This window comes from Fukomys damarensis, unplaced genomic scaffold (assembly GCF_012274545.1).
Source record: "Fukomys damarensis isolate Sample0158 unplaced genomic scaffold, DMR_v1.0_HiC HiC_scaffold_21, whole genome shotgun sequence".
Lineage (NCBI taxonomy): Eukaryota > Metazoa > Chordata > Mammalia > Rodentia > Bathyergidae > Fukomys > Fukomys damarensis.
The window spans coordinates 10,762,297-10,789,683 of record NW_022900933.1 but is presented as its reverse complement, the minus strand read 5'-3'; the positions used below and the strand labels follow the sequence as shown (position 1 = coordinate 10,789,683).

The 27,387-nt window shown below is 50.4% G+C and overlaps 1 protein-coding gene across 1 annotated transcript; it reads left to right on the top strand.

Moving 5' to 3' along the window:
- Positions 1–4,530: 4,530 nt before the first annotated feature.
- Tmem229b (transmembrane protein 229B) lies at positions 4,531–16,498 on the top strand. Its single transcript, XM_033766723.1, has 3 exons — positions 4,531–4,658; positions 6,077–6,247; positions 16,004–16,498. Exon 3 carries the CDS (start codon positions 16,022–16,024, stop codon positions 16,496–16,498), a length of 477 nt encoding a protein of 158 aa, XP_033622614.1. The 5' UTR covers positions 4,531–4,658; positions 6,077–6,247; positions 16,004–16,021.
- The last annotated feature ends 10,889 nt before the right edge of the window (positions 16,499–27,387 follow it).

Genomic DNA, 27,387 nt, shown 5'->3' with positions numbered 1-27,387 from the left:
TTGTACTTTATGGAATGAAGTCTAGAATTAAAATCAGAGTCAATTCAGATCATTCTTAAAAATAATAGTAATAATTGGGAGGATCAGGCATGGTAGCTCACGCCTGTAATCCTAGTAGTCTGGGGAGCTAGAGAAAAAAAAAAGCGAATTGTTAACCCCCTGCTCCCCCACCGCATCACTGGTCATTTCAGACCCACTGTTTCCCATAGGGTGGTGATAGAACAATAGAGAAAAAAATTGATTAGTCAACATTGAGTTATCATAGGTGATTTCTTTTGTGTAAGGTTTAAAGCACAGGAACTTCATTATCGTGCCAGTTGAAATTGGCCTGTTTGAGAAATTTGATTGTAATCACTTTAATCTTGATTTCTCAGGGCAGGGTAAGTTTGAATTTGCTGATATGGAGCTTAAGGAAGAGTGAATCCACCTTGACTTTCAGCCTGTTGTGTTGGGACCCAGTGCAGGGCTTAGTTCATAACCCTGGCCTCTTATAATTCATGTGTAATGCTTTTTTCTGGCAATTCCAACAAAAGCCCCAGGACCAACTCTGATCGGATCAGCTCTGATTGGACCATACGCATCCCTAAGCCAGTTCCTGAGTCTCAGAAACGTGGCTCCTGGCTGATTAGGCTGGTCCAGTGCTTACTTCGCCTCTGCCCCCAGCCCTGTACCAGCCACTCCATCCTATTTCTGTCTCTCTTTCCTTAACAGTGCTGGAGATTGAACCCACGGCCTCACAGATGCTGTATAAGCACTGTGCCACTGAGCTACTTGCCCTTGCTATTTTTCAAACTGTTTAGCTGTTACCTAATTCCAGGTCTCTTCGCTTACAATTCTTCTGCCTGCTGTCCCCAAAATATGGCTTCTTCTCATCTTTCTGGTCTGTACCAAAAGCTACATCCTTAGAGATGTTTAAAACTTGCCCTAGAGGGAGAGTCCAGTTTCTTTCTGTTCCATCATGCCCTTCCCCCCCTTTTTTGTGGCATAATTTTAGAAATTCTGTGGTGTTAGATGGCATTCTTTTTCTCCCCAGCCTGTGAGCTCCAGGGAGCAGGAGCATTGTTTTATTCACACCTAGTACAGCGCCTGGCATGCAGCGAGTACTACTGGAATTCTATACTTTGTGTAAACAGGACTTCTTAGAGTAGGTTCCTTGGTTGTTTGGAAATCTCTGGGGCATCTTGGCTGCAGAAGGCTGTGAGAAATAGACCTCTGATGTCACATTTTGGGCCAATCCAGACTTGACCTCCAGAAGACCTTCTGGGCTTCTTTCTGCCTGCGCTGCTAAGGCAACCTAAGGCCGGATTCCCATTGCTCCTGAAGGCGTGGTGTGCTGAGGTAGCCTGCGGAACCCTATGGTGAGAACCCACATACGTTCCTGGTCACTTTGTGGACGACAGGATGAGGCTTGCTGATCTCCTGTGATGAGGATTCTAGGGCCCCTGGCTGCTGCCTGATGAGGTCTGCAGAGGGGATTACTGGCGGGGAGGAGGGACAGCAGCTCCTTACATTAACACATACCTGGCTCTGGGATTGCAGCCAGGCAGCTAATTAGAGAGCCCAGCAGCTGTCCAGCCTTTCAGGCAGAGAGCAGGAGCAAGCAGTGCCAGGGAGTGGGGTGAAGGGAAAGGAAAGAAACAAGGGGCAGAGACCACCTTTGGAGGTGTAGGAGCCAGAGTTCTCTCAGAGGGACAGAGGGTCATTGGAAGGGGCACAGAAGGCAAAATGAGCTAGATAGGAAGAAAGGAGCAGAGAAGAGCAAGAGGACAGGGTGGCCTCCAAGTAAAACAGAAGATAGAGGTGAGATGTCAGGCAGGCTGGGAAATCCAGAGGGCAAGCCCAGCACAAGGGCAGGGAGTGGAAGGACGGTGGGGCCGGCTGCCATTCCCTCCACAACCCCCTGCTTCCCAGGGGGCCTGGCCAGACACAGCCCTTCTTCTGGCGGGAGGTGGATTTAGCACACCAGTAGCATTTGTAGCTGAGTGTGGTTACTCTTTGGTTTGGAAAGTTGCCAAATTCACTAGTGCCCTGGGCTGGTCATACCAGCAGATAAAGAAAAGCAGTTGGTCATGTGGAGAGAATGAGGGTGAGGGGCACTTTGAATGAACAGGGTGCTCCTTATTGGGACTTTGCTAGTGAAGTGCTTAGGCAGGGACCCCTCTTAGCTGTAGGATAGGGCCAATCACAAAAAGACCAAGTGATCGGATGATCTCAAGTTTGGAACTTTTATCCCCATCCATCAACCAAAAGGTCAGAGGTGAGGAGGCCGGAGATCAAGCTCTGTAAACACTCTTGGACGATATTTGATGAACTCTCAGATGCCAAACACACAGAGGTATTTGAGTGTGGCGGTGAGCAGCCCCGCCCCATACCTTGCTCTGTCTACATCTGCATCTGGCTGCTCCAGTAAAGACACTTGTTTTTGAGTTCTGAGAGCCATCCTAGCAAATTAATCAGACCCAAGAAAGGGAAATGTGAATCCTGGTTTGTAGCCAGTGAGAAGCCCAGGTGATAACCTAGAGCTTGTGATTAACATCCATGGTGGGGACAGTTTTGTGAGCCTGAGTTCTCAAAATAACAGGATCCGCCATTACTCCAGGCAGACAGATACTCTTGAGTGTATGTGAAGAGGGGGGACCCACACATCTGGTCAAGAAGTACTGTGTGATCAGTGTGAGAATATTGTATGTTTTCCTTTACTGGGAAATGGGAGGGTTAAGACCGAGGAGAATGGGAAAGAAAGCGGGTGGTGTTTGCCTGCACACTTCCTAGCTCCGGTCTTTAGTTCCAGGGGGTGGGAGGATTTAGGGTTCTGCTCAGAGAAGCAGAGATTCAATCCTGCAAGCCCATCTTACCCCAGTTATAGAGAGAAAATGATGCAGGGGGAATTTTTCACCAGCAGCTGCTGGTGAAACTTCTTCATGAAGTGAAACCTTGTGCAAGAAAACTGACTATGCTTTTGGAAAGTGCCCACGACGTAGCAGTAACAGAATAGGTGTTGTTATTCTGGCCTTTGTAGGAGCTGCAGTGTCTGCCCGGATGCTTGGGATGGTCTGTCTCTTGGGATGGTCCCCGCCCTCCTGATGTGACACTGGACAGGTCTTCTGTAGTATCCAGACCCAAGCCACCCGCTCTGGTCTCCGTCACCTCTCAGTCCATGTGATGGTGTTTGGAGCTGGGAGAAAGGAGCTTGAGCACTCTTCTTGTTCCTCTCATCTGCCTTGACCCTTGCAGGCCCACGTATATGGGGCTTAGTGGAAGAGAGTCCTTTCCCTAGAAATTAGAGACAGACAACCAGACATTACGGAGACAGTTGATTTTGTATAAAGCCAATTGTTTTGTCTTCCAAAACTGAAGCATTTGAGGACAAAAGGAGAAATTTAGGGGAGTGTTTATTAGAAAGAAGAAGGAAAAAAACTCTTGACGGATACCCACAGGAGAGGATTCGGAATAGAAGTCTATTAAACGGGTGACTTTCTGGGTTTAAGATTTAAAGGAAATTCATTATTTATCTGGTTCACAGGAAAATGAGTTCAAAGGAAACTGGTTGTTCCGCATTTCTAATGTTTTCTGAGTCCAGTTGAAGTCTGGTTGAAGTCCCATGGAAATCCGGTCCTCAGGAGGTAGGGAGGAACTGTCAACTAATTTAGCATATCTTCTTCCTGTGAGGAAAAGTTTTTATCTCCCTTTTCATTGTAGCTTTTATCCTTCTTGTGTTTACCTTTGCATCTCTAAATTTGGCTTAGCTGCTTGATGTTGCTCTTTTATCCTTTTATCATTAGGCTGCACTAAAACTGCCAATTTATTATAACTAGACTACACTGTGAGGCTTCGTTAATACACTGCATGACCTCATCACGCAATATTAGCTGGATACTTCTCCAGCTTGCTTGTCCATCTGTCCAACAGGAATAGTGTGTTCTCCAGGAATTCACTATGTGGTGAGGGAAACAGACCCACATAAAATCATTTTCAGGTGGGACAGCACGTACCAAAGGAAGCAGAGTCACAGTCCCCAGGGAGCATCAGAGAAGGGATAACTTGGATGCTGTGGGTGGCCTCACCAAGGTGAAAGCTGTCCTGGAAGAGGTGGGAGTAGGTGGGCTGCAGAGGCAGGCAGGAGATGACCAGGTGTGAATTTGCACATGGCTCCTGCTCCTTCCATCTCCCAGGAGCACCTCAGGCATGATGGAAAACCTCAGCTCCGTGTTTGCAAACTAAGTGGCTCACAGGATGCATGGGGTGGATCACACACGCACATATGCCTTAAGGATGAGGTTTAGGTGGAAGATGTGCTATTTGGGGAAAGGTGCATGGGATTTGCATCAGACGTGCGAATCTGGGCAATTCTCTTAATGTCCTTTGTCTTGGTGTTCCTGTGCCCAGAATGGAGGTGGTTCCTTCTGCCCTTCCTGCCCTCGGGGAGTTCGTAGAGAATCATAAAATGGCAGGCTTGAAAAAGCCTCCATTCAGCATACATGTAAATTACTGGGAGGGCCTCCACACAGTCATACGCTCCAGGTCACGTAGTCCACACAGGATCTTCAGGGCCACCGTCTCCATGGGGGACAGGGAGTGTCGGAGGAAGCTGAGGACAGCTTGTGCACTTGCAGGAGGAAGCCATACGTCCGCTCTTCCAGCGTCTCCTCCGCCCCGCGGTGTGTGGGCTTGCACGGCCCTTGCAGACTGGGGAGAAGGGGGTGTCCAGCCAGAGCCTGGCAGCAGGAGGGGTCTCCTCTGACCACTGCAGCTTCATCTGCTCCACAGCACCTCAGCCGGCCAGCAGCTTCCAGGGCTGAGTGCAGACTGCAGACTCTCTGGCAGGATGTGGTCTTTGGTTTCTGTTTCTCTTTTGACTTGTGCTGTTGCTGCTGCGTGACTAGGGCCCTGAGAAGGGGAAGTGCCCGTGGGGGAAACTGAACTCCCCAGGCTGTGGGACCTGATGTGTTGGTGGCGGGGGGTATTGGACGGGCACTTAAGGCTCTTCCCTCCCGATGACAGGTATGTTCCAGGGTGACGGCTGCCCCCCATCAGGTGGCTGGGAGAGGAGGAAGAGGAGAACGAACAGTGGAGAGGGTTGAAGACGCCTGTTTGTGGATGAGCTGGGGCGGGACAAGCCAGGCTAAGCCCAGCAGCCCAGTGCACACCACACCCTCTGCTCCTCACTTTTCTCTGTGCAGGCCCCTGGGGGAAACCTGGGGTCCCCCACAGAAGTACACGAGCACAGGGTGCATCTCAGTTCTCCACCTCTCCCGCCCTTACACTGCTCAGATACTCTGCTGCCTCACAGGGACCGAGGGGAGAGGATTTGCTTGAGGGAGGTGGAAGAGGGGAGGAAGGTCCAGGCTGGTACCTCTATGGTCCAGTCAGCTTGGGTGGCCAAACCATGGAGCGATGGTGCCACCTCCTCCTGCAGTCACACACTGTTCTCAGCTTCTGAGCAGGCTCAAGTCCCATCCTTGGGCTCTGCAGATGGTTCTGTGCCAGGGAGTTTCCGGGGAAGCCACCATAACTTCATAGTAGAGCAAAATGTGTCCAGTTTCAGGGAGATTATCAAAAACATGTATATAGGAAAGGGCTGTGTAAAGTAAGGTTTATATCAGCTTACAGCTAGTTGTCAGTGTTAAGAGGAAGGGCCTCAGTAATGACAGTGGTAGATAATAAAATGAGACAAATATCAGGGTGGTGGGTTGCCAGTAGAGGGCTTTAGCACACATTGTGCTTATCTGGTTTTCTGTGTTGCTTGTACGTAACTCTCAAAATGTTAAAACAAATATCCTACGTTGTTTGTCTTCCGTGAGGTTCTCAACTACCCTTCCTGCCTGGGGGATGAAGGTGAAAGCATTTTTTCATAGTACAAGAAGCCCCAAGTTCTAACCCAACTTGTGGATTTCCAGTAACCATCCCAGGCTTCCCGGATTAACATGACCAGAAGAGACAGGACACAGATGGAATGCAGGCTCCAGGAGAGGGGCCTCGGTGCACTGGTCCTGCTTGGACTCTGCCTTTCCAGCTGGCCTGGTAGTCCAGAGCTGGGGTGGATGAAGCTAACGAAGTCCTCCTCTTTTGTTCTTAGGGACACATGGAAACCACCTGCCCATCAGCTGAATCCTGGAGCTGATGCTTGCCCACATTGCTGAGAAAAGTACCAAGGCCCATTCTGGCACCAGGACAGAGGTTAAGCTGGCACAGTCCTGCACAGGGATCCTCATGTCTTTTCGGAACCACACACTCGAAGCTGTGATCGGTGAGTAGGTTTCAGGCACCCAGGGATCGATCACCAGCCTGCCTGTACCCCAGCCTCATGGGCTTGGGCCTGGGGTTTTAGTTCTGAGCCTGCTTCCTGTCGAAGGGCCCAGCAAGGTTACAGTTATGGAGTGGGAGGGGGTGAGTGTTTTCAGGCTGTCGTTTTGGGAGAAGCATCTTATAGCCACATGGACTCCAGAAGCTGTAATTGTGGAAGTAGGAAGTATCTGCTCCCTTCGTTGAACATCTCAGTTAAAAGAACTACAGTTTTCCACTTGGTGGAATATTAGGCTCTATAATAATGAGCACACAGGCTGTATAGCAACTTGGAAAAATAGTTATGATGAAGTAAGGGAAAGTGGCAGGTTAGAGTAAGTACATTATAGTAACATAAAATGCACATGGGGCAAGGCTGTGAGGGGAGAAATGATCGTGCTGTTAGTTTGAATGCTTTTCCTTTCTGTAGTGCATGGATTGGCTTCTTTTAAAACAATTTAATCCAGGGGCCAGGGATTTAGCTCAGTGGTTCCGCTGCCTGTCTCGCAAGTGCAAGGACCTGAGTTCGATCCCTGGTACCAAAAAAAAAAGGAAAACATAGAGATAAAACAATTTAATCCAGGCGGCTAGAGAATGTACCATTGATAGTTCACATTTCACCTGTGGGCACATGTTACTTTAGTAATTGGAGAAACAGTAATGGAGACATTGCAAGGAGAAGCGAGGAAAACGGCTGAGCCAGCTAGCTTGGTTTCCAGCTGACTCCGAGAAACATCATGGCAGAAGGGCATGGTGAAGGAGAGCTTTTCACCTCCTGGCAACCACGAAGCAGAGAGAGAGGGAAAGAGCCGGAGAGCCAGGAGTCGGGGACCAGATGTCATCCCCAAGGTCATGCCCCACTTCCTTCAACAACAAGGCCTCTCATCTCCTGCGTCCATTAACCCCGAGCAGTGCCACCACCTTCTAATCTCGCCGGGGTGAAATAAGAGCCTTTGTGATCCAGATCCAGTCATCTTCCCAAAGTCCTTCTTCTGAACGTATGAGCATTTGGAGGAACATTTTAGATCTAAAGCGTGACACCTGCCTCATCACTGCGTGGCCCCATCCACCCATCCATCTCACAGATAATATTAGGTGTTCTTACCGGGCACCATTCGAAGCACTGGTTGCCCACCAACCGAGTAAAACAGCTTTGTTGTAATTGGAGAGAGAAAAACTATACACAATCAGCAGAATATTATTAGAAACTGAAAATGATGTAAAGAAAATGATGAGGGTGAAGAGGGAAGCTGTTTTGGATTGGGGGGACCAGAGAGGGTCTCAGAGGGGTGACAGCTGAACCGAGACCAGAATGACAGTGGAGAGGCAGCCATGTGAATGACGATCCGAGGACATTTTAGGCAGTGCAGAAGATTCCCAGCCTGCCGGCTCCCCACCAACAGCCACTTGTGCCTCCCTGCTGGGATTTGCTTAGAATCTGAGCCTCCCTAAAGCCTGCTGTGTGGAATGGTTGTCTCAGACACGCTGGCTGCTGCCACTCAGGGCGGATGGCTCCCCTGGGCAGCCCACTTGCAGGCCCTGCTCTTGGCTGGTGTCATCATGATTACAGGGATGATGTAGGAGATGAAATAGGACCTCTAAATGATATAAGGAAAATATTATAACTCTCAACCTGTTAGATGTCTGGTACGTTGAGTTTGTGTTCTCTAAAATCAAAGAATGAATTCTAGGAACAACTGAGGTTAACAGTAGGGAGTGTTTATTGAGAGGACAGCTCCAGAGAGACAGGAGTGGTCCCAAATGGGTAGCTGAGGACCCCACTTTTCAGGGGAAGTTTTATAGAGCAAAAACCATGTGGGTTAAAGCTGTGCTCAACCAATAAGGCTATAAGTGCAGTCGCTTAGGTAATAGTGAAATGGGGAAACAAGTCACATAACAAGTGTGCATGAAAAGAACAAAGACTTTTTCTAGGAAGTAATGTGTCCAGAGGTCTTGGTCACCCACTGGAATGACTGATCTAGACTTCATTAGGCCAGGTGTTACTGCTTATCTTGTCCTTTGGGAAGTATGCAGGTCTGGTCATTTCTTGTCTTTATCTGCAGACCTGGTCTCCAACAGATGCACCTGTGGCCATGGTTGTAGTGTGTCTTCATCTTTTGCACTGACTCTGTTGAGGGTCCAACCCTAAATGACTGCCTGTAATATTTCTACCTAACTTAGCTATCTATAATCAGCTGGGCCATCTGAAGTTTACAGAGCAGGGCAGGTGGGAGGTAAAAGAGACTACGGATGATGTGTCCTGGTGAGGGCTCTTGAATAGCCACTGAGGCCCTGTGAAGGTCAGTGTTGACCCTGGATGACTTTTGTGTGGATCCTGCCAGAATTTGGCCCAACAGATAGGCTGGGAGTCCTGGTAATGCAAACATACAGTTCTCAGTTTCATTAATGATCCTCCTAGAAGTATTCTGCCTTCCTACTTTCAGTTGTTTCTCCAGATGCCATCCATTTCAGTAAGCCGTCAGGGTAGGGTGCAGCATGCTGGTGAGAGGTGAACACTCTGGAGCCAAACTTGTGCAGTTTGAATCCCAGATTTAGCTTTTATACTTGCAAGAACGTAGGCTAACTGTTCAGCCTGTCTCTGTCTCACTTTCCCTGTCTGTAAAATGGGCTTGAGGTTTTTCTAGTTTAATACATGGAAAGTGCTGAGAAAAAAATGTGGTTGTTATTATTATGGCTTGGGATAGGGGAAAGGCCTTCCACATCACTGATCCAAGGGACTAATCCTGAGAGGTGCCCACAGTAAAAGGGGTGAAACTCAGTGGCAACTGAGCCAGCCAGAGACTGTAAGTATTTTTCTCTACTTCTTTTCTTCAGGTCCTGAGGCAGGTCTGTGTTTTCCTTCCCACTGCTTGAAGTCCACTTGGGAATCTCAGGACCACTGCAGACCGTGTAACTTACCCCACATGTCGTTCAGCTGCCCTCCCCTCATCGACCCTGCTGAGCCCCTGCACTGAATCTGGGGTCTGGACTCAGGCTGTCCTAAGGTGTCCCTCACTGCCTTTCTCTAGGGGCCTTCTAGAAGGACCATGCACCTCCCCAGAGCAAGGGACTGTAGTGATTTAGGTGTCTGAGGATGGGGACAGGAGCTTGGGAAGTGAATGGGGTGAAAGAAGGTTCACCCAGCCTGGCCGTGAGGCGAGAGGATCTCAATCTTCTAGCAAGAGGCTTTTCTGAGCAAGAAGTTCCAGCATCACTGTTATGGCACCGTACTTCCCGGAGTGAGAGTTTTTGGCTAGACCAAGGGCAGTCTCCCATCTGGCTTAGACTCAGGGCTTCACCCCTGTCTGCTGCCCATTCTGTCCTTGGCCACCCTGTGAGGAGCTCAGCAGGCTTTGAGAGCAGCAGGTGCGATGCTCGTAGGGAGCAGGACACTGAGAGCCAGCTCCCCGTCCTCAGTGCCTCTTCCCTTGGAGGGTTACGTCCTGCTCTGACATGTCACCTTGAGTTCTAGCCCTTACGAGGACACTGTGTTCCCAGGCTCTGTATCAACAAGCACAAGGACTCTTACAATTGAGTGCCCTTCCCATAAACCCTGCTTCTAAAACTGCCTACTACTCTCCAAATGATTTTCTCATGTTCCAATCCTATCCACACTCCTGAAATTTTCTTTCCTGAACAGCCCAGGTTTCATTTCATGTCACAGTCCTCAGTATGGCTGTGCTGTCACTAGGAGCGAGAGGCCAATGTCTGTTGAGCTGCTATGTCTTTCTGCCGCAGGCTTTCTCATGGCGCTGACTCCAGGGCTGAGCAAGCAGGTGTTTGGAAGGAGCCCAGGCATAAAGGGGAACTAGTGGGGGAAGGTGACCAGGGCGGGGAGCAGAGTCCTCTGGAGCTCAGCAGAGGGTGGTGAGCCTGTCCTAGCTCAAAATCACACAGCTCCTGTGATTATTAGAAATGGGGCTGAGGAGTGGTGCTCTGATCATGTTCCCAAGCCAAAGCCCCAGCCTCCAACTTTAACATCTCCTACCCCGTTAAGCTAAGGACTCTGTCTCATCCCTTTGTCTTTACTCCATCTTCTGCACCCAGCGTGTCTTGCAGCCAGCCCCATTTATCTTGTGTGGACCTGCTGTGCTCTCCTAGCACAGCTCATTGGACAAGGTCTGATTTTCTTTAGTATGCTTTCTACCACCTGCCAGAAATGGAATCCAGTCTGGGGCTCCCCCTGTCCTCTCCTTCACCTCCTTTCTGTGCAGTTTGCCCTCTTTCACCTGGGCTTGCGCTCTCCCTTTGTTGACTACTCGTTTCATCTTGCTTCTGCTGATAGGGCATTGGGGTCCAGCTCTTTTCCAGGTCAGCTGGGAAAGGCTGGAGAATCTCTGATTTGTGACCTACGGGGAAGCCATTGTTGGCTGCCCAGACACGTTAAATCAGAGGGAAGGGGCCCAGGGTTTAAAGTCAGCTGGGGCTGGCCTGAGCCAGGCTGCTGTAGAAAAACATTTCTGAGTAGGAACCCCCTTCTCCTCAGCCAGGACCCTAGGGAGCCACTTCCCCCTGTCCAGAGAGAGAGCCAGGGTTTTGTGTATGCAGGACAGCAGACAGAACGACGTGAAGAAGGGCCTGCCCTGGGCCAGGAGGCCGAGTGGTCTCCAGATCACTGTGCCTGGGTCATCTGTCTCAGTGTCTCTCAGTACCTCCTGTGTTCCTACAGCCCAGTCCTGGTCCCCCTCACCTGGGGAAGGAAGGTTCTGGATAAAATGCAGGTGTGAGATGCTATGCTGGGAATGCTAGTCTTTTCACTGTACGCTTTTCCAGCCTGACCCTCAGGGGGCTGGCTCTGAGGCCCATCCTCTTGAACTCAGCCTCCTCAACCCAGGGAAGCTGGCTGCTCGTTTGTCCTCCTGGGCTATATGTGGGGGCTTTGTGTCCCTGAGAGGGCGCTGTATGTATCCACAGAGTTTCCACAGTCAGGAGGTGGCCTGCTTGGCAGGGAAGGCTGCCCCAAGGCTGGGAGGGCAAGGGCACTGTGACCCAGCCCAGGAGGAGGTGGTCCTCAAAGCAGGAGGGTCTGTCCAGAGCCTGAAAAGAGCAGCTACCCTTTCTGGAGGATGTGCAGCCTTTGGGTGGTGAATATCCATGAGCTCATCCATCCTCACAGTAGTTGTGGTGGTTACTCGACTGTCCTCACAGGACAGTCTATCAGGAAACTGAGGCATGGAGCAATCGGGCATTGGTCTTAGATCTCATGGCTGAAGAGTACGAGGCAGGGCATTGTGGGTCTTGATGGGCACGACTCAGGAGGAAAGAACCTGCATTAACTTTACATGACTGCAGATTTCCGTTTGGCTTTATATACAAGGTCCAAAGAGGATTAAAAAATCCTCATTCAACAAGCTTTTATTTTTGTTTTTTCCTTGTAGCACTGGGATAGAAGCCAGGGGTGCTCTGCCACTGGGCTGCCTTCTTTGAGACAGGATCACACTGATTTCCCAGGTGACCTCAAACTTGGAATCTTCCTGCTCCAGCCTCCCAGAGTGCTGAAATTATAATCGCACACTGCCACACCCCAGTAACAAGCATTTTGTTGTTTTTATATAATGCTTGGGATCAAACCCAGTGCTTACCACTGAACTTTACTCCTATCCCCAAACAAACATTTTTAATATTTTTTAAAAGTCATGCTTGGTTGATAGGAAGGATTTTAATGTATACAGGAAATTATAAATTAGACTCATGTATAAATAAGATCACTGGTCATTTCCTTGCATATTTACATGGATGGATGACATTTTTGCAAAACCAGAATCATATTAAATTCTCAGTTTTGAATCCTGCCTTTTTGTCTTAATATTGTATGAAATGTTCCTCGAGTGGCTACTAGTGCTGGCCTTAGATGAAGCATGGCAGAGCCAAACACTAATTGTTGCTGTGTGGGGCTGGCAGATTGGGCAGCAAACGACTCTGGAGTCTTAGAGGAGGATTTGGGGTTCATGGTCCATGGCAGGGTATGGAGGAGGCAAGAGTGGCAGGTGGGAAGGGCATCCCAGGGAGCAGAGACAGCAACACAGAAGTCCAGAAAGTGGGCACAGGGCAGAGTCGGGCTGCATGGGGCTTTTCCAGCCATCCCAAGGGAATGTAGGTATTGAAGATCCACCAGTGAGCTTTAAGCGGAGAGAAACATGAGATTACCATAGAAAGATTGCCCTTTTGCAGAACAGGAGGTTTGAGACAGGGTTTCCCTGCATAGTCCAAGTTGGCTTTCAACTCTACATAGCCCAGGCTGGCTTTGAACTTGAAATCTTCCTGCCTCAGCTTCCTGAGTGTTGAAATTACAGATGTGCACCCCTACAGTTAGCTAAAAGATTGCTCTTTCTATACAACTTGCATCTTGCGATTTGTTTTTTGTTTTGTTTTGTTTTTTTGTTTGTTTGTTGTTGTTGTTGTTTTGTTTTTGTTTTTGTTTTTTGGTGGTACCAGGGATCGAATTCGGGACCTTGCACTTGAAAGGCAGGTGGCAGAACCACTGAGCTAAATCCCTGGCCCTGTTTTGTTTTTTTAACAGTGCACCTTTGTTTTTTTTTTTTTTTTCATTTCATTACAGTGTGCATATTTTGGTTTGGAATTTTCTTTCCTGAACAGGGTCTTTCTATGCAGCCCAGGCTGACCTCAAACTTGTGGTTATCCTCCTGTCTCAGCCTCCCAAGTGCTGGGATTGTAGTTGTGTTCTACCACGCCTGGCGTGTGTCATGCAATTTGAACTGGAAGGGAGCAAGGGGAGGATAGACATTATCTAGGGAGACATGACGAGGGCCTGAGCCAGAACAGGAGCAATGAGCAGAGATGACTGAAGAGGAGATGAATTTCAAAGAGATGTAAGAGGTAGAAAGGGCCGGAGTGTGTGCTTTGCAACGTGATTTGGCTTGGCCCGTGAGCTGTTAGTATGTATGTCTTAACCAGAGCCTTTTGAAAAATGGGACTATCATTTTCCTGCCTCAGCCTCCCGAGTATCTTTGAGATTTTTTTTAGAAAGAATTTTAATATTTTTAAAAATTTTAACTGATTTGTGGTAGTTGTACATATGTATGGGATACAGTGTCACATTTCATTACACGTACATAGTGTGTGATGATCAGACTGGGGTAACTGGTATACCCATTTCCTAAGCATTTACCACTCCTTTGATAACATTTAAAATCCTCCCTATTGTTTTGCAATGTACGACTTATTTTTCCCCCTATTCAGCTGCAGCCTTGTACCCATTAATCACCCTCTCTCCCCTCCCCACTTGGCCAGAGTCTTGGAGAACACATGTACAGCAGGACTTGCCTGCTCTTGTGCCACTGCCCTCATCACGAGAAGACTGTGCCCAGAACCAGTCTGCTGGGCCAGGGTGGGGAACAGAGATTAGTGGAAAAGAGCTGCCACGGCCCAGCTTCCCCAGCCAGGCACCAAACAGAGCCCTAGTGACTCAGCCTCCCGATCAAGGGCAGCAGTCTGCCAGCCACGGGCACAGGAGCTGCTGTAATAGATGATAGGCCTTTAGGCCTCCAGGTTTAGGGGTTTGTTGGAGGGAACCGTGACTGAGACATCCCTCGACCTTGTGTTGAATGTTAACTGCATGCTGGGCCCTGTGCCAGGCCCTGGGGACACCGTGCTGAACCAGACAGACGGGTCCTTACTCTCAGGAGCTCAGGTTCAAGTGGGGATGTGGCTCAGGGCCTCTGGCTTATGACGGGGTACATGATGGTGCCATTAGTCAGGGCAGAGTCAGAGGAGGCAAACTGGTTGGGCTGAAAGATAAGAGTTTGGTTTGAGGTATCTGTGAGACGCTCAGGGAGAGGTGACCAGGAAAGAGCAGTATATATAGGTGTGGAACAGAGGAGAGAGGACTGGCTCTGGACTGGATATCAACATAATAGAACAATCTGATAACAGTCTGTGGTAACTCAGAAGAGAGAATCTGTGACTGAGGAGAGGAAAGATTTTGTCCTGAAGATCGCCGTATACTGGATTTGTGCTTGTGGAGCATCGCCAAAGAGGGCGAGTGAGTAGGATCTGCAAAGTATGGAGGTGAGGCAGGGAGCTGGATGGTGCGAATATGGCTGGCAAAGTAGACTGGGGAGAGATCACAAAGTGCCTGGAATGCCAGGCCAAAGATGGGGTGGTATTTCATTAGGAAAAGGGGAGCCACTGAATGTGTCTGAGTGGGACAGTGACTAGAGGTACATGTCTGGGAGATGGGGTGAACTTTTGAAGGAGGAATCAAGGAGATGTTAGTTCTCGTCTGAGATCTTCCATTTACTGGCCCTGGGATAATGCACAGGTGATGTCCCCTCTCTGGGCCCCACCTGCTGCACCTACAGTGTGAGATAAAGTTGGGCATGGCGGCATATACTAGTAATACCAGCTTTCAGGTATTACCTCCTGAGCAGGAGGCTGAGGCAAGAGGATTGCAAGTTTCCCACCCTGGGAAACGTTGACATTTAGCAAGACCCTGTCCAAAATTTTACAAGGGCTAGGGATCTTGCTCGTTGCAAAGGTCCCGGAGCTGATCCCGAGGACTGGAAAAAAAAATGTGAGAGTGAAATATCCTTCACATGAATCCTAATTAAGAACCAGTGAGGGCTGGGGATTTAACTCAGTGGTTCCACTGCCTGCCTTGAAAGCACAAGGACCAGAGTTCGATCCCTGGTACCAAAAAAACAAACAAACAAACAAACAAAAAACCACACACACACAAGAAAAGAACCAGTGAGCTGGGGATTTAGCTTAGCGGCACCACCCCTGCCTCGCAAATGCAAGGTCCTAAGTTCGATCCCTAGTACAAAAAAAAAAAAAAAAGAGGTGTAAATGAACCAGAACCAGTGAGAAAATGTGACGAAAGCGCTGGGAAGAACACAGAGGTGTACAGGGTGGGTATTATTCCTTCGTGGCCCGTGGTGACTGAAAGATGACACCAGACAGGTAGGAGAGCACCTCCTTCATCTCATTACCTCTGTTCCCTGTTCCGCCTCAGAGCGGTGATTGACAGGTGTCCAGCCAGGTGTCCACTGGCAGCTGGCAGAGCTTCCTGTTGTTCGTGCCGCCCGAACTCTTCCCCTACCGACCTTTGCGTAAACGGGACATATCATTTAGAGAGGCCTGGGCCGGCGACTGCAAAGTGGGCTGTCATACACCTGCCCTCAGGGAGTCGCCAGGCCGGTCGTGCCACATGGGCACATAGGTCAGGAAGAGAATAGGGTGGCATTGGACGTGGACGGAGACCCTCTCTGGGTGGCAAGAATGGGGGAGGAGGATGAAAGGGAGAAGGGGAGAAGCACCCCGCTCACTCAGCCCACTGGGTCCCCGTCAACATTGAGACGGAACACCGAAACTCCTTTGGGGTGGCTGTGAAAGACATGGGACAGCTGGGACGTGCTGCTCTGGGGAGCTCGCGGGCGTGGCCTTTACGGGGAAGATGGAGAGCACGAGCCCTGGCGAGGATGTAGAGCAGCTAGAACGGTGGGCATTGCAGCTGGCGATGTAAAATGTGAACACTGTGGCAGCCTTTCAGAATGGTAGCTTAGCACTGGGGTGACTGGTGACCTAACACAGCCTGTGCTTCAGCTGACCACAGATAATTCGGAAGGGATGTCAGGTATAATAGCCATCCCGAGAAGAAACGTAGAGAAGGTCTGAGATCCCCTCTGGCGGGCCTGGACCACGGGAAGGCAGCGTGGGGGCTCCCTCCCTCCCTCACCTGCCCGCTTTGTATCCCCTGCAGCAGGCCCCAGCCAGTGCCATGGCTTCTGCCGAGCCCCTGACGGCGCTGTCCCGCTGGTACCTGTACGCCATCCATGGCTACTTCTGCGAGGTGATGTTCACGGCAGCCTGGGAGTTTGTGGTGAACTTTAACTGGAAGTTCCCGGGTGTCACGAGCGTGTGGGCCCTCTTCATCTACGGCACCTCCATCCTCATCGTGGAGCGCATGTACCTGCGCCTGCGGGGTCGCTGCCCACTCCTGCTGCGCTGCCTCATCTACACGCTCTGGACCTACCTGTGGGAGTTCACCACCGGCTTCATCCTACGCCAGTTCAACGCCTGCCCCTGGGATTACTCCCAGTTCGACTTCGACTTCATGGGCCTCATCACCCTGGAGTACGCCGTGCCCTGGTTCTTGCTCTCTCATGGGCCCCATGGACAAAAACACCAAGCCGGTGGTGTTGCTTCTTCAGTTCGGCACAAGCCCCGCCCTGGTAGGGCGCACACAGCCCCATAGCCTCCGTGGGGGGTCAGGTGTCGAGGCAACAGAAGACATTGGGAAGGGTCCCTGCATCTCCACCCATCCGGGGACTGGTGGCAGGAGCCATGTGGTTGGGCAACTCTCATGGGCCCCATGGACAAAAACACCAAGCCGGTGGTGTTGCTTCTTCAGTTCGGCACAAGCCCCGCCCTGGTAGGGCGCACACAGCCCCATAGCCTCCGTGGGGGGTCAGGTGTCGAGGCAACAGAAGACATTGGGAAGGGTCCCTGCATCTCCACCCATCCGGGGACTGGTGGCAGGAGCCATGTGGTTGGGCAACAACTGGACCACATGGATGACTTAGGAAGCAATAGGCCCTGTCTTGACTAGGGGACACTGTGAACGGGGCTGAAGGTGAGAGACAAGGTCTGCCAAGGCTTTGGGCTGCTCCTGCAGCCCCCTCCCTCCCTCACCCGGATTTAGCTGGGCTTTGGCTGGTTCCATTAGGCAATATTCAGGTGCTTGCTTGCAACCAATACCTCCCCGGGGGCCTGCTGAGCTGCAGCCTAAGAGAGACCCTGTAGCCACCAAGCTGCTTAGCAGCTGTGCTGGTCTGCAGGTGCTGGGAACCTTCCCCTGGCTCCTCTCCCCTCCCCCAGGGCCCCACGCTGCTCCCTTGGCCTTCTGGGGGCCCCTGTGGTGCTGGATTCCCACCAACCTTGGGCTTTTGGAGGTTTCGGTCCCTGTGTGTTCGGTGGCGTTTCCCCTTTTTTCTTGTTTTCAAGGCCTTTACCACTAGTAGCTCTTTTATCAGTGTCTGTCACCACACCTGCCCTTCTGTCCCAGCTCCCTAACTGACATGGCAGCAGCCAGGGGTTGAGCCCTGAGGCAGCCTTTTTGCAGCTTCCACTCCTCCTGCTGGCCCGATGACAGGGAGGTCCTGAGTTCTGCCTCCTCAGCTCTGGTCTGGTGAGCTGCTGGGCAGTGTCCCCTCCCTGCAAGGGCCCTGCTAAGAACAGAGGTAGCCCCCAATGCACAGTGGGCCCAAGGGACAAGTCAGCATAGTGGGGGGAGAGACAGAGTCCTATTTGCCAGTACTGGTTTATTTTCAAGCCAGTGAGGCAAAGTAGCTTTCTAGGGCACGGAAGAGCAGGTATCCAGTGTTGGAGACCCCTGAAGAAAGAGAAAGAAAAAGAGGACCACAGAAAGCTCTTTGGAGCCTTCCTCACAGGACGAAGGGGTCCATTCTGGTTCTACCATGGCCCCAGCTCTGCAGCTAAACCTCAGGGCTGCGCCTCCCGCTGACCCTCCTGGCAAGGCTGACCCTTTGAGCTTGCTTCTCAAACAGTGTTATCCCTGCCACACTCACGGTCATCATCGTCTTAGTGGTCTCTCTCTTCCCCGTGACAGATCCATTGCTGGCAGTGGACAGGTAACATCCTCACTGCAGCCCCTTCTGGCTCTCTCCCCCATCCTCCACGGAGAGGGGTCCTTCCAAAAGTGGACCACGCTGTGGGACGTGGTCTCACCTTGACCACATTAGGACTGAGGTAGAAATTAGCCTTGCCCTTCTTGTAGATCATTAAAAAGTGACGGTACCACTTGTGGAGAGATCTCCTCTTCCTTGTTCTGCTTCACCTGGAGTAGATGGGCAGCACCAGCCAGTGTGGGTAAGAGGTGTGACCTGAGACAGGACAAGGGTTTAGACACCCAACCTTGGGTGGCATTTTCCTGCTGTTCTCCGTGTCAGGGGCGGGAGGCATGGTGTTTTCCCAGCCTGTTTCCTGCAGAGGCTCCTCAGATGGCAATCTCTGGTGTTGGTGGCTCGTCCCGCCTACCTTAGGTTTTGTTATGGCCTCATTCACAGGGCTTTTAGGAGGACAGAGTCGGGGTGAATTGCTTCCGTCTATAGGTAGGAGGATTTCCTCTTCCTGCTGGGCAATCACTTCCTTGGTACCTTCCCCCGGCTCCATGTTGTCACAGTCTCCTGTGCCCTGACACCCCTCCAGGCCACCTACCTTCAACTCCCCTTCTACGAATGAACCCAGGCGCCAGCTTGCGGAGGTCTCCTAGAGTAAGACCTCCTTAACTCAGCCGGGATGCGGCCTGCGGAGGCCTGCCCGGGTGTACCATCCCGATGTCACCTTGTGGGCATTCCCAGACTCCCATTTCCTCTCTGGGCCCTGCAAGTCCCAAGCGCAAGAGTTCCTGGACTGAACCTGCCTGCCTGGAAATGTTCAGCATTGTGGTCTTGCTTCAGTGAGGTACCCTGTTGCCCCTGTGGCCCTCAGGGCACAGAGCCCCTAGCTCAGGAGACTGCAGCCTGTGACCTGACCACAGGATCTGCAGCTTTAGATCTCATGAGAGGCAGCCCAGACTTCAAACTCTTGTTTTTTGTGGTATCTTCAGAGTCCCCATCCCCTTAATACCCAGGGCTCGGGTCTGGAGTAACCCCAGCCCTGCCAAGCTGCCGCTGAGCCACTGGCATCCTGCGCCACTGTGCTGGCCACGGCAGCTCTGAGTTGCAGACTGCGAGTGTGCTGCCCTGCATGGTTCAGCTGCTTTGGACACTCCGCTGCCCTGTCCCCTCCTCAATGCCAGTGAGTCACAATGGCCCTTGCTTATTCTTAGCAATAATACCTGGGGAGTGCCCACGAAGCCCTTTTGTCCCGGTCCCTGCTCTGCATGGGTCTCCCAGGGAGGCTGCTGCTGAGTGGAACAGCTCATGTGAGGACCTGCATTTATGAAGCTCTGGGCTGTACAAACACTCGCCGGGGCAGGCAGGTAGGTGAGATGTCAGCCCTTGAGCTATGGCTAAGGCAGGGAGACAGCCGTCCACCCTCAGGCTGCCCAGACCTGGAGGAGCTGCAGGCCCTGGCTTTGAAATGGGTCGACTGTCTTCTAACTGGGAGGCTCTTCAGAAAGACACATGACTGGTTTGTGTGTGCGTTGCCTGCTGTGTCTCCATTGGTCCGTCTCTCCCTTTTCATATGTGTGCACATAAAATATACTGGTGTTTGTGTTCCAGGACTGGCTCTGACTCCTCTCGTGGAATGTGGACACAGAGGCCAGGCCTGTCACACCCTGGCATCACATCATTCTGAACCTGGAGAGCTGCTGGGATGGGAGGGCATCGGACACTCCTGCCAGACCTTTTCCTCGACCCTGCTGTGCCTCAGCCCTCAGGGTCTGGGCCTTTAGTCACTATCCACGAGGTGAGCGAGGAGTCCCAGCACAGTATGCAGGTTGGCTGCACCTGCCCACAAGATGAGCCCCTCTTGAACACACTGACCATGACCTGGGACGTCCCACAGGGTGGAAAGGTCTGAAGGAGGTGGCTGAGATACCCCTAAATCCTACAAAGCCAGGGTCCCTTCGTATGACATTTAAAGTCCTGCTGTGCTGTGCTTGCTTTGGCAGCACATAAACTAAAGCCCTGCTGTGAAGAGACAGCTCTGCACTCCTCCCTGGCACCTCTGTTTTCCTTGCAAAATGTCTTTGGTGCACGTAGAGCCATTATTAGTTTTGTTTTGTTTTTTGGTACCGGGGATTGAACTTGGGTCCTTGCGCTTGCGAGGCGGGCCCCCGAACCGCTGAGCTAAATCCCCGGCCCGAGCCATTATTAGTTTATGTACCTCTGCTCTGTCTAGCTCCCCTGTCCCCCACTTCCCACCATGCCCTTGACTACTTTCCTACTTAAAGGAAGAAGATGGAGGATTTAGAAGTTGCTCAGTCTGTTCAAACTCACCTGAACCTTCATGCCACAGCAAAGCTACAGAACATGCAGAGGGCTTTCTAGGTCCCGGGAGGGCCCCCCGGCACCCGCTCCCCTCACATTTTCTTATTTGTATTCATTTCTTCGAAAGCTTTTTCCCTTATGAAAATGAGCTAAAATAAAGCCACGACAGTCATTTATATGTAGTATGAAGAAGTCTATAAGGTGGTTTTCTCAGAGTAAGATTTTATAGAAAGAAACATAATCAAATAGTCTGCTTTATGGGGCTTCAGAAAAGAGGCAAAAGGCAGAACCCCAATGGAGGGCACCTAAAACTTTTTTTTCTGGTACCAGGGATCGAGCTCAGGACCTCGTGCTTGCGAGGCAGGCGTGGTGCCACTGAGCTACATCCCCACCAGCACTTCTTAACTCGCTAACTCAAGTGGTACCTTCCTTGTTTCCTCTTCACTCAGCCTAAATGGACTTTCTAGGGATGGATGCTACAGTGACAGAAATGCCCAGGAGAGGCAATGTCAGACCCGTATCTTCTGAAACCTACATAGGCTTTGCCAAAGCCCAGTGCTTACTAACAGCGAGAGGTGACCGTGCCTTTGACGTTTCTTCCTGGACGGCTGTCTCACAACGGTTCTTGGCCACAGTATACCCGGGGACAACCAAGCAATTTGGCCTGCCATTGGGAGAAGGAGCTGGATCCTATTTGAGCTGCAGAGGTTCATAAAGTATTCCTAGCACTGAGACCACAGGTGATCGCGACAGTGGCCAGGTGCCGCTGAGCACTCCGCATGCTCTGAGCATTCTTCTGTCTTAGACAGGGACCGTCGTGTCCCTATTCCAAAGAGGATGTCACTGGCAACCAGTCTGCAACCTTGGATTTACCCCATTTGTCTGCAAATCACTTTTTCTTTTAGACAGGCCCTTACTGTGTTGTCCAGACTGGCCTTAAACTCTGGGGCTCTAGCAAGGCTCCTGCCTCAGCCTCTGGACTGTTGGGACTACAGGCACACACTGCGGGGCCCTGCTTTGCAGATCACTCTTGTTTCAGGATGAGCAGAAGAGCTTTCGGGGAGGATTTCTGAATCAAGTGACCCTTTGTGTCCCCCCACCCATCCTTTTTATGGACAGGATCTCCCTCTGTGATACAGGCAGGCCTGGGATTCCTGCGCCTCCTGCCTCAGCCTCCTGAGCATCTGGAATTATGGCCATTCACCACCAAGCTTGGCTACTGCCCTATTGTACTTGAGAAGATTGTGGGTGCCTTTAGAGTCCAGCTCAACTCAGCACTATTTGCAAAGTTAAACAGTGGGCGTGGGAGGGCAGAAGAACAGCGTGTTGTAGGAAGGTGGTATGGAATTACCATTTTAGGGAAGGCTAAGACAGCTGGCAGATCCCTCCTCCATGAGGAGGGTTTAGCCTTGATATGCTCTCTCTGTTCCACACACAGCCTGATTTTTTTTTCAGCTTTAATTGAGTTTATTGGTACATTTTAGGGATACAGTACAGTTACGTTCATTGTTGGGATCATGTACCTCTACACGACAAGTCTTGATTCTCATTTTTTCCCCTTACCTCTGCCCTCCCTTCACCCCCCTCCCTTCCCCATCTACAAACACTTTTCATCTTTTCATTCTCTCACATTTTTTTCTTTTCCCTTTTTACTCTTCCCCTACCCATCCCACCTTCCCTACACCTTTAGCTCCTTTCTTCCCATTTCTAAATGTCAGTAATCTTATTAGAATCTTATGCATTGTTGCAGATTATTCACACCAGGGAAACTATTCGGTATTTACACATGTGTGACTTATTTATTTCACTTAGGAGTATATCTTCAATATGTATCCATTTTCCTATGAATGAATCTATGGGCCTTTTCTCCTTGATCCTATTTCCTCCTGGGAGGATGAAGCCTGGACCTCTGGACATAGGTGATCTCAGAAGGTTCAAAAGTACCAGACGAAACATCCTCACTGGAGGATAAGAACCTTCTGCCGGGCACCTTCTGAAGACTGAAAGGCCTGTTTAGCTGTCACCTCCTTCTAGGACACTTCCCATGAGCCAGGGACCAGGCTGGTTACCGCAGTGCTGACTGCGAATCAGGAGAAACCCACAGTTACATAACTGCACTGTCCACTGGTCCTCCCGAGGAGACGTACGACAGAGAAGCCTGACTCCGTTGCAGGGAGCAGGGAGGAGACCCAGGGAAGTCCCAGCAGACCGAGGGTTGATTCCTGACACTGTCAGAGATGAGCTGGATCCTTGTTGTCCAGAAATGCAGTCACCTGCTAGGCCTAGGGAAGTGCCTAACTGGGGACCATGCAGAACGAGGCCAGCACACAGTGGGTGCTTTAGGGACCTCTTCATGGAGTCTCACAGGAAAAGTGGCCTTTTAGAACCAAACAGCACAGAGAAGAAAGACCCACTGATGGCCTGGTGTGGCTCTTTGCCCCTTTAGTAATCAACCTTCTATACAGGTAGGAAGTTGTCTGGTTTATAAGGGTCCAGAGGATGGCGAAGGTCCCCGAGTGAGGCGGAAGCTTCTTAGAAGACAGGAAAAGAAAAGGCGGGGCAGGGATTTAGCTCTATGGCGCTGCTGCCTGCCTTGCAAGCACAAGGATCCGGCTTCAATCCCTGGTACAAAAAAAAAAGGAAAGAAGACAGAGTTGTGTTAGTTTCCCAGGACTGCGGTAATAAATCATCACAAACTGGGTAGCTTAAGACAATAGAAATGTATCAGCTCAAACCTCTGAGAGCCAGAAATCTGCAATTAAAGGTCAACAGGGCCACATTCCCTCCAGAGGCTCTTGGGGAGAATTGTTCTTCGCTTCTTCCTCTTCCTATCACTGGGGATCCCTGGCTCCCAGGCCTGTGGCAGCACCACTCCAACATCTGCCTCCATGGTCACACAGCCTCCATCTTTTCTGTTTGTCTTCTCTTCTGTCTCCCAAAAGGACAATTACTGTTAGCTTTCTGTTACTATAACAAAATACCTGAGATAATTGACCTAAAAGGAAGAAGTTCATTTGGGTTAACGTTGGGGACTCAATCCCTTGTCTGTCCTCATCCCATCTGACAAGAAGTTAGGCAGCACATCCTGGTGGGAGCTTGTGGCAAAGAAAGCTGCTCACCTCGTGGCAGCCAGGAAGCAAAGAGAGCGGACAAGGAGGGGCCAGGGTCTCAAGATCCCTTTGAGCTCAGGTCCCTTATGACTTCATTTCCTTCCAACAGGACCTACCTCCCAATGGTTCCCCCACCTTCCAGTAGCACCATGGGCTGGGGACAAAGCTTTCAATACATGAGTCTTTGGGGAACATTCAAAAGCCAAACCATGCGACTTATCCTTGAACTTGGGTCCATCCAGGTAACCCTGAATGAGCTCATCTCAAGGTTCTTCACCTAATTACATCTGCAAAGACCCTTTTTAACATAATGTAGCATTCACAGGATTTGACAGGGCTAGATGTTGAGGGTACACCAGTCAGCCCACTGCAGGGGTCAAGAACAAGATCTCTGCTACAGCCCTCGCACCCTGTACCAACTTTGGGAGTACAGTGTGGGGTCATCTGGGAGAGAAGGTGGGATTCAGGTTCCGGATGGAGCTCTGTACCCTAAGATATACTCTGTAGCTATCGTGCTGTTTCTGTTTAGATGAAGATCTATTTCACTACCTTCTTCAGACTCTAATGATTTCTCAATTACCCTCAGGATCAAATTCATTGCCTTAGTGAGGCTTATGAAATCCTTTGTGGTTTGGCCTTATTTCTCTCCTCTCTCAGCCCTGCATAATCCAGAGAGACTCGTTTGTGCTCTTCCTTCAGCTCTAGCTCACTACCTCTGGGCCTCCACCCGTGTCCTCTCCCCGGAGACACTCTTGTTCCTTCTCTCGGCCCAGCTGCCAACTGACGCGTTCAGATAAAGCCGGCCGGGCTGGTCCTGCTGACCTGGAGCCCTCTCTCGCCCACCCCTCAAGTTACCTGAGGCAAACTCAGGATGGGAGCTGTCTCCCCGGGAACTCTCATGGACAGTAGCTCAACTGTCAAGGCAGCCGACTTCAGTTGATGATATTTAGTTTGAAACCTGGATGATGGGCAGGGTCAGGCCATGAAGGCAGCGAAGTGTTTCATACAGAAGAAACAGCTAGAGCAAGGATCTTGGAAAGTCGGAGGCACATAAAAGGCCGTGTGGCTAGAGCACGGAAAGAAAGGGGTGAGAAGCTGGGTGTGGGGGTGTCGCGCGCACCTCGCCAGCAAGGAGCACGCAACACTCAGGATTCTTCTGATGCACGCTTTATTGGAGTTTCTTCTACAATCTTCAATGGCGGAAAGACCCCGAGCCGGATGCGAGCCTGCCTTTATAGTCACCCGGGTGACGTGGCCCATTTCTATTGGTCAATGCCGGCCTGCATCATTCTGACCAACCAAGCGCCTCATCTGCGCAGGTGTGAACCACCGTCACCGGTGGACTCACATCTGGAATTCATGCAGGGCATGAAGAACCCGGAAATAATGGCGCGTGACATGGGGGCACATGCTTATAATCTCAGCAATGGAGAGGCTGAGGCAGGAAGATTGCCTTGAGTTTAAGGCCAGCCTAGGCTACGCAGTGAGTTAAAGGCCAGCCTGAACTACATAGCAAGACCATGTCTCCAAAAAAAGAGGGCAGGGGACTTAGCTCAGTGGTGCCACTACTTGCCTTGAAAGTGCATGGTCCTGAGTTTGATGCCCAGTACTAAAAAACAAAAAACAAAACGAAACAAAAAACCAAAAAAAGAAAAGGAAAAGAAAACAAGAAGAAAGGGGATAAGAAGTATAGGGTGCAGATAAGAGGAGAGGGTCTGTAGGGCTGTGGAAACCTGGGGTAGGTGCAGGAGGAGGTAGGTGCAGAAGGGAGGAGAAAGGGGTGTGAGAACTGAGTCAGCTTTGCACCACTATAGCAAATACCTAAAAGAATCGGTCTATAGCCAGGCGTGGTGGAGCCATCTGTGACCCCAGCACTCAGCATGTGATTGGGCCCTTATTTCCAGGCTCTTGGCGTCCTCTTCAAAGAACTGGGCAGCACAACTGGTGAACATAAAAATCTAAAGTTTATTGAAGGTTAAAGAAGTAAAGAAGGGCAGGGAAGCCGGGCGTGGTGGTGCACGCCTGTAATCCCAGCACTTGGGGGGCCGAGGCAGGAGGATCGCTGTGAGTTTGAGACCAGCCTGGGCTACATAGTGAGTTCCAGGTCAATCTCAACTACATAGTGAGACCCTGTCTCAACCCCCCCACCAAAAAAAAACAACAATGGATCAGCTTATAAAGAGAACAGGTTGATTCTGGTTCACAGTTTTGGAGACTTCGGCTCCTCCGCTCTGGGACTATAGCATCTCTGCACATCCATGGTGGGAATGCATGGGGGTAGTGCATTGGGAGGGTGCCCACACCCTTTATCTTTTAGAGATAGATAGGTAGATAGATGATAGATGATAGATAGATAGATAATCTTTCAGGATAAGCAGGCCTGGTCCAATTGGGAATAATCCAATTTAACTGCCATCCTTTTCTGCAGGAGGCTCCCGGGGATTTTCAGAGGTAGCCAAGGTCAGCTGGTTGCCCAGCCTTCCTTTCTTTTCCTTTCCCACTGGCAGCTCCTGTGACAGTTTGACCTGGCACACCAAAGCCAAGGGGCAAGGCAAGAGGCGGAAGCTTGTCTGGACCTCTTCAACACCAAAGGGCTAACTAAGCCTTTTTAAAAATACCTTTAGAAGTGGAAACAAAATGACATTAGGTGCTGTTTTGCTGACTTTCACTCAATCTGTTCCCCCAGGGCCTCGGGCCTGCTGACCAGCAGGACCAGATGGCACTTTTTGCAGGAATATCTCATTGTTCCTACCCTTGCCTGGGCCCTTGGCACCCTAAGAAACAAATCTTTTTTTCCAAGGAGAGGTTTCTTTTGGCTCACGACACCTTACCATCTTCTCATTGACATGTCTGTGTACACCTTCCAGTTATTTATATATTTTTTTCTTCCTGTGACGCCACTGAAGGCACTCGACCCACCCTGACTTACGTTTCCTCTCCTTGAGATGGCATCTGACTTTGTCGCCTAGAAGGAGGGAGGATGAAGGGAAGAGGGAGGCAAGGAAGGAGAATCAGGAAACAGAAGGAGCCAGATTGCTTCATTTGAAACAGTTTGCAACCAGCCCCTTTTCGACCTTTCTGGAACGTGGACGTCTATCCTCCGTAGGTGCTGTTTGCAGTGTTGCACTGCTCTAAAATACTGCTTCAATCATTCACTTTAAACTTTGCCTTGGGGATGAGCAAGCACATTGATTTGAAATCACCTGTCCCCCGAGCTTTTCCTTGGCTGGCTGCCTTTGGGAGATTGTCTTTCCAAGCACTTAGACTAGATGGTTGTTGTTCCCAATCAACTAATCAATTAGGGTTTATTGAGCGCCTAAATGGAGAACAGCGTGCTCTGTGGCTCTTGGAGACACAGAAGCACAAGCTGTGTCTCTGTCCCCAAAGGAACTCATGTGTAACTGCTCATCAAGCCGTGTTTGTGTCCAGCCAGAGAGAGAGGCCCTCTAAGCAGGAACCGTTGGTATGGGCACCAGGCTGTGACGTGCATGGTGAGAGCAAGAACTTTAAATAGGTCTTGGATCTATCTCCTTGCCTGTCAGTCTCAACTACATAGTGAGACCCTGTCTCAAAATACAACAACAACAACAAAAATCAATAAAAATGTCAATACTGTGACTCCCCTTGGAGGTGGTGGGGATCAATAAAAGGATTAAATAGAACTAGGTGGGGGGTAGTTCTACCTGGACTTCTCTTAAACAAATTACTTAACTTCTCTCTATCCCTGCTTTCCATCCATTAAATGGGAACAGCACTCCCAACAATTCATTTGATGTTACTCTAACAAAATACCTGAGACTGGGTAACTTACAAAGAGGTCAATTTGGCTCATAATTCTGGTGGCTAGACGGTCCAAATAGCGCGATGCTAGTATCCTGGCAAGGTCTCCCTGGCTGTGTCATAATACGGCAGAGAAATGGAAATAGAATCAGCCATAGGTGGGGTGGCCTTGACTTACAACAACTCATTCTTCAGAGAACTAATTCATTCTTTCAAGACCCAACCTGCCCCACAAGACCAGCCTTAATCCATTCGAATGGTTGAAGCCCCCATGACCTAATTCCATTGCCCTAGGC

What these genes read in the sequence shown, in the direction of transcription:
- Tmem229b (XM_033766723.1), top strand. Translation starts at nt 16,022, where the DNA reads ATGGCTTCTGCCGAGCCCCTGACGGCGCTGTCCCGCTGGTACCTGTAC.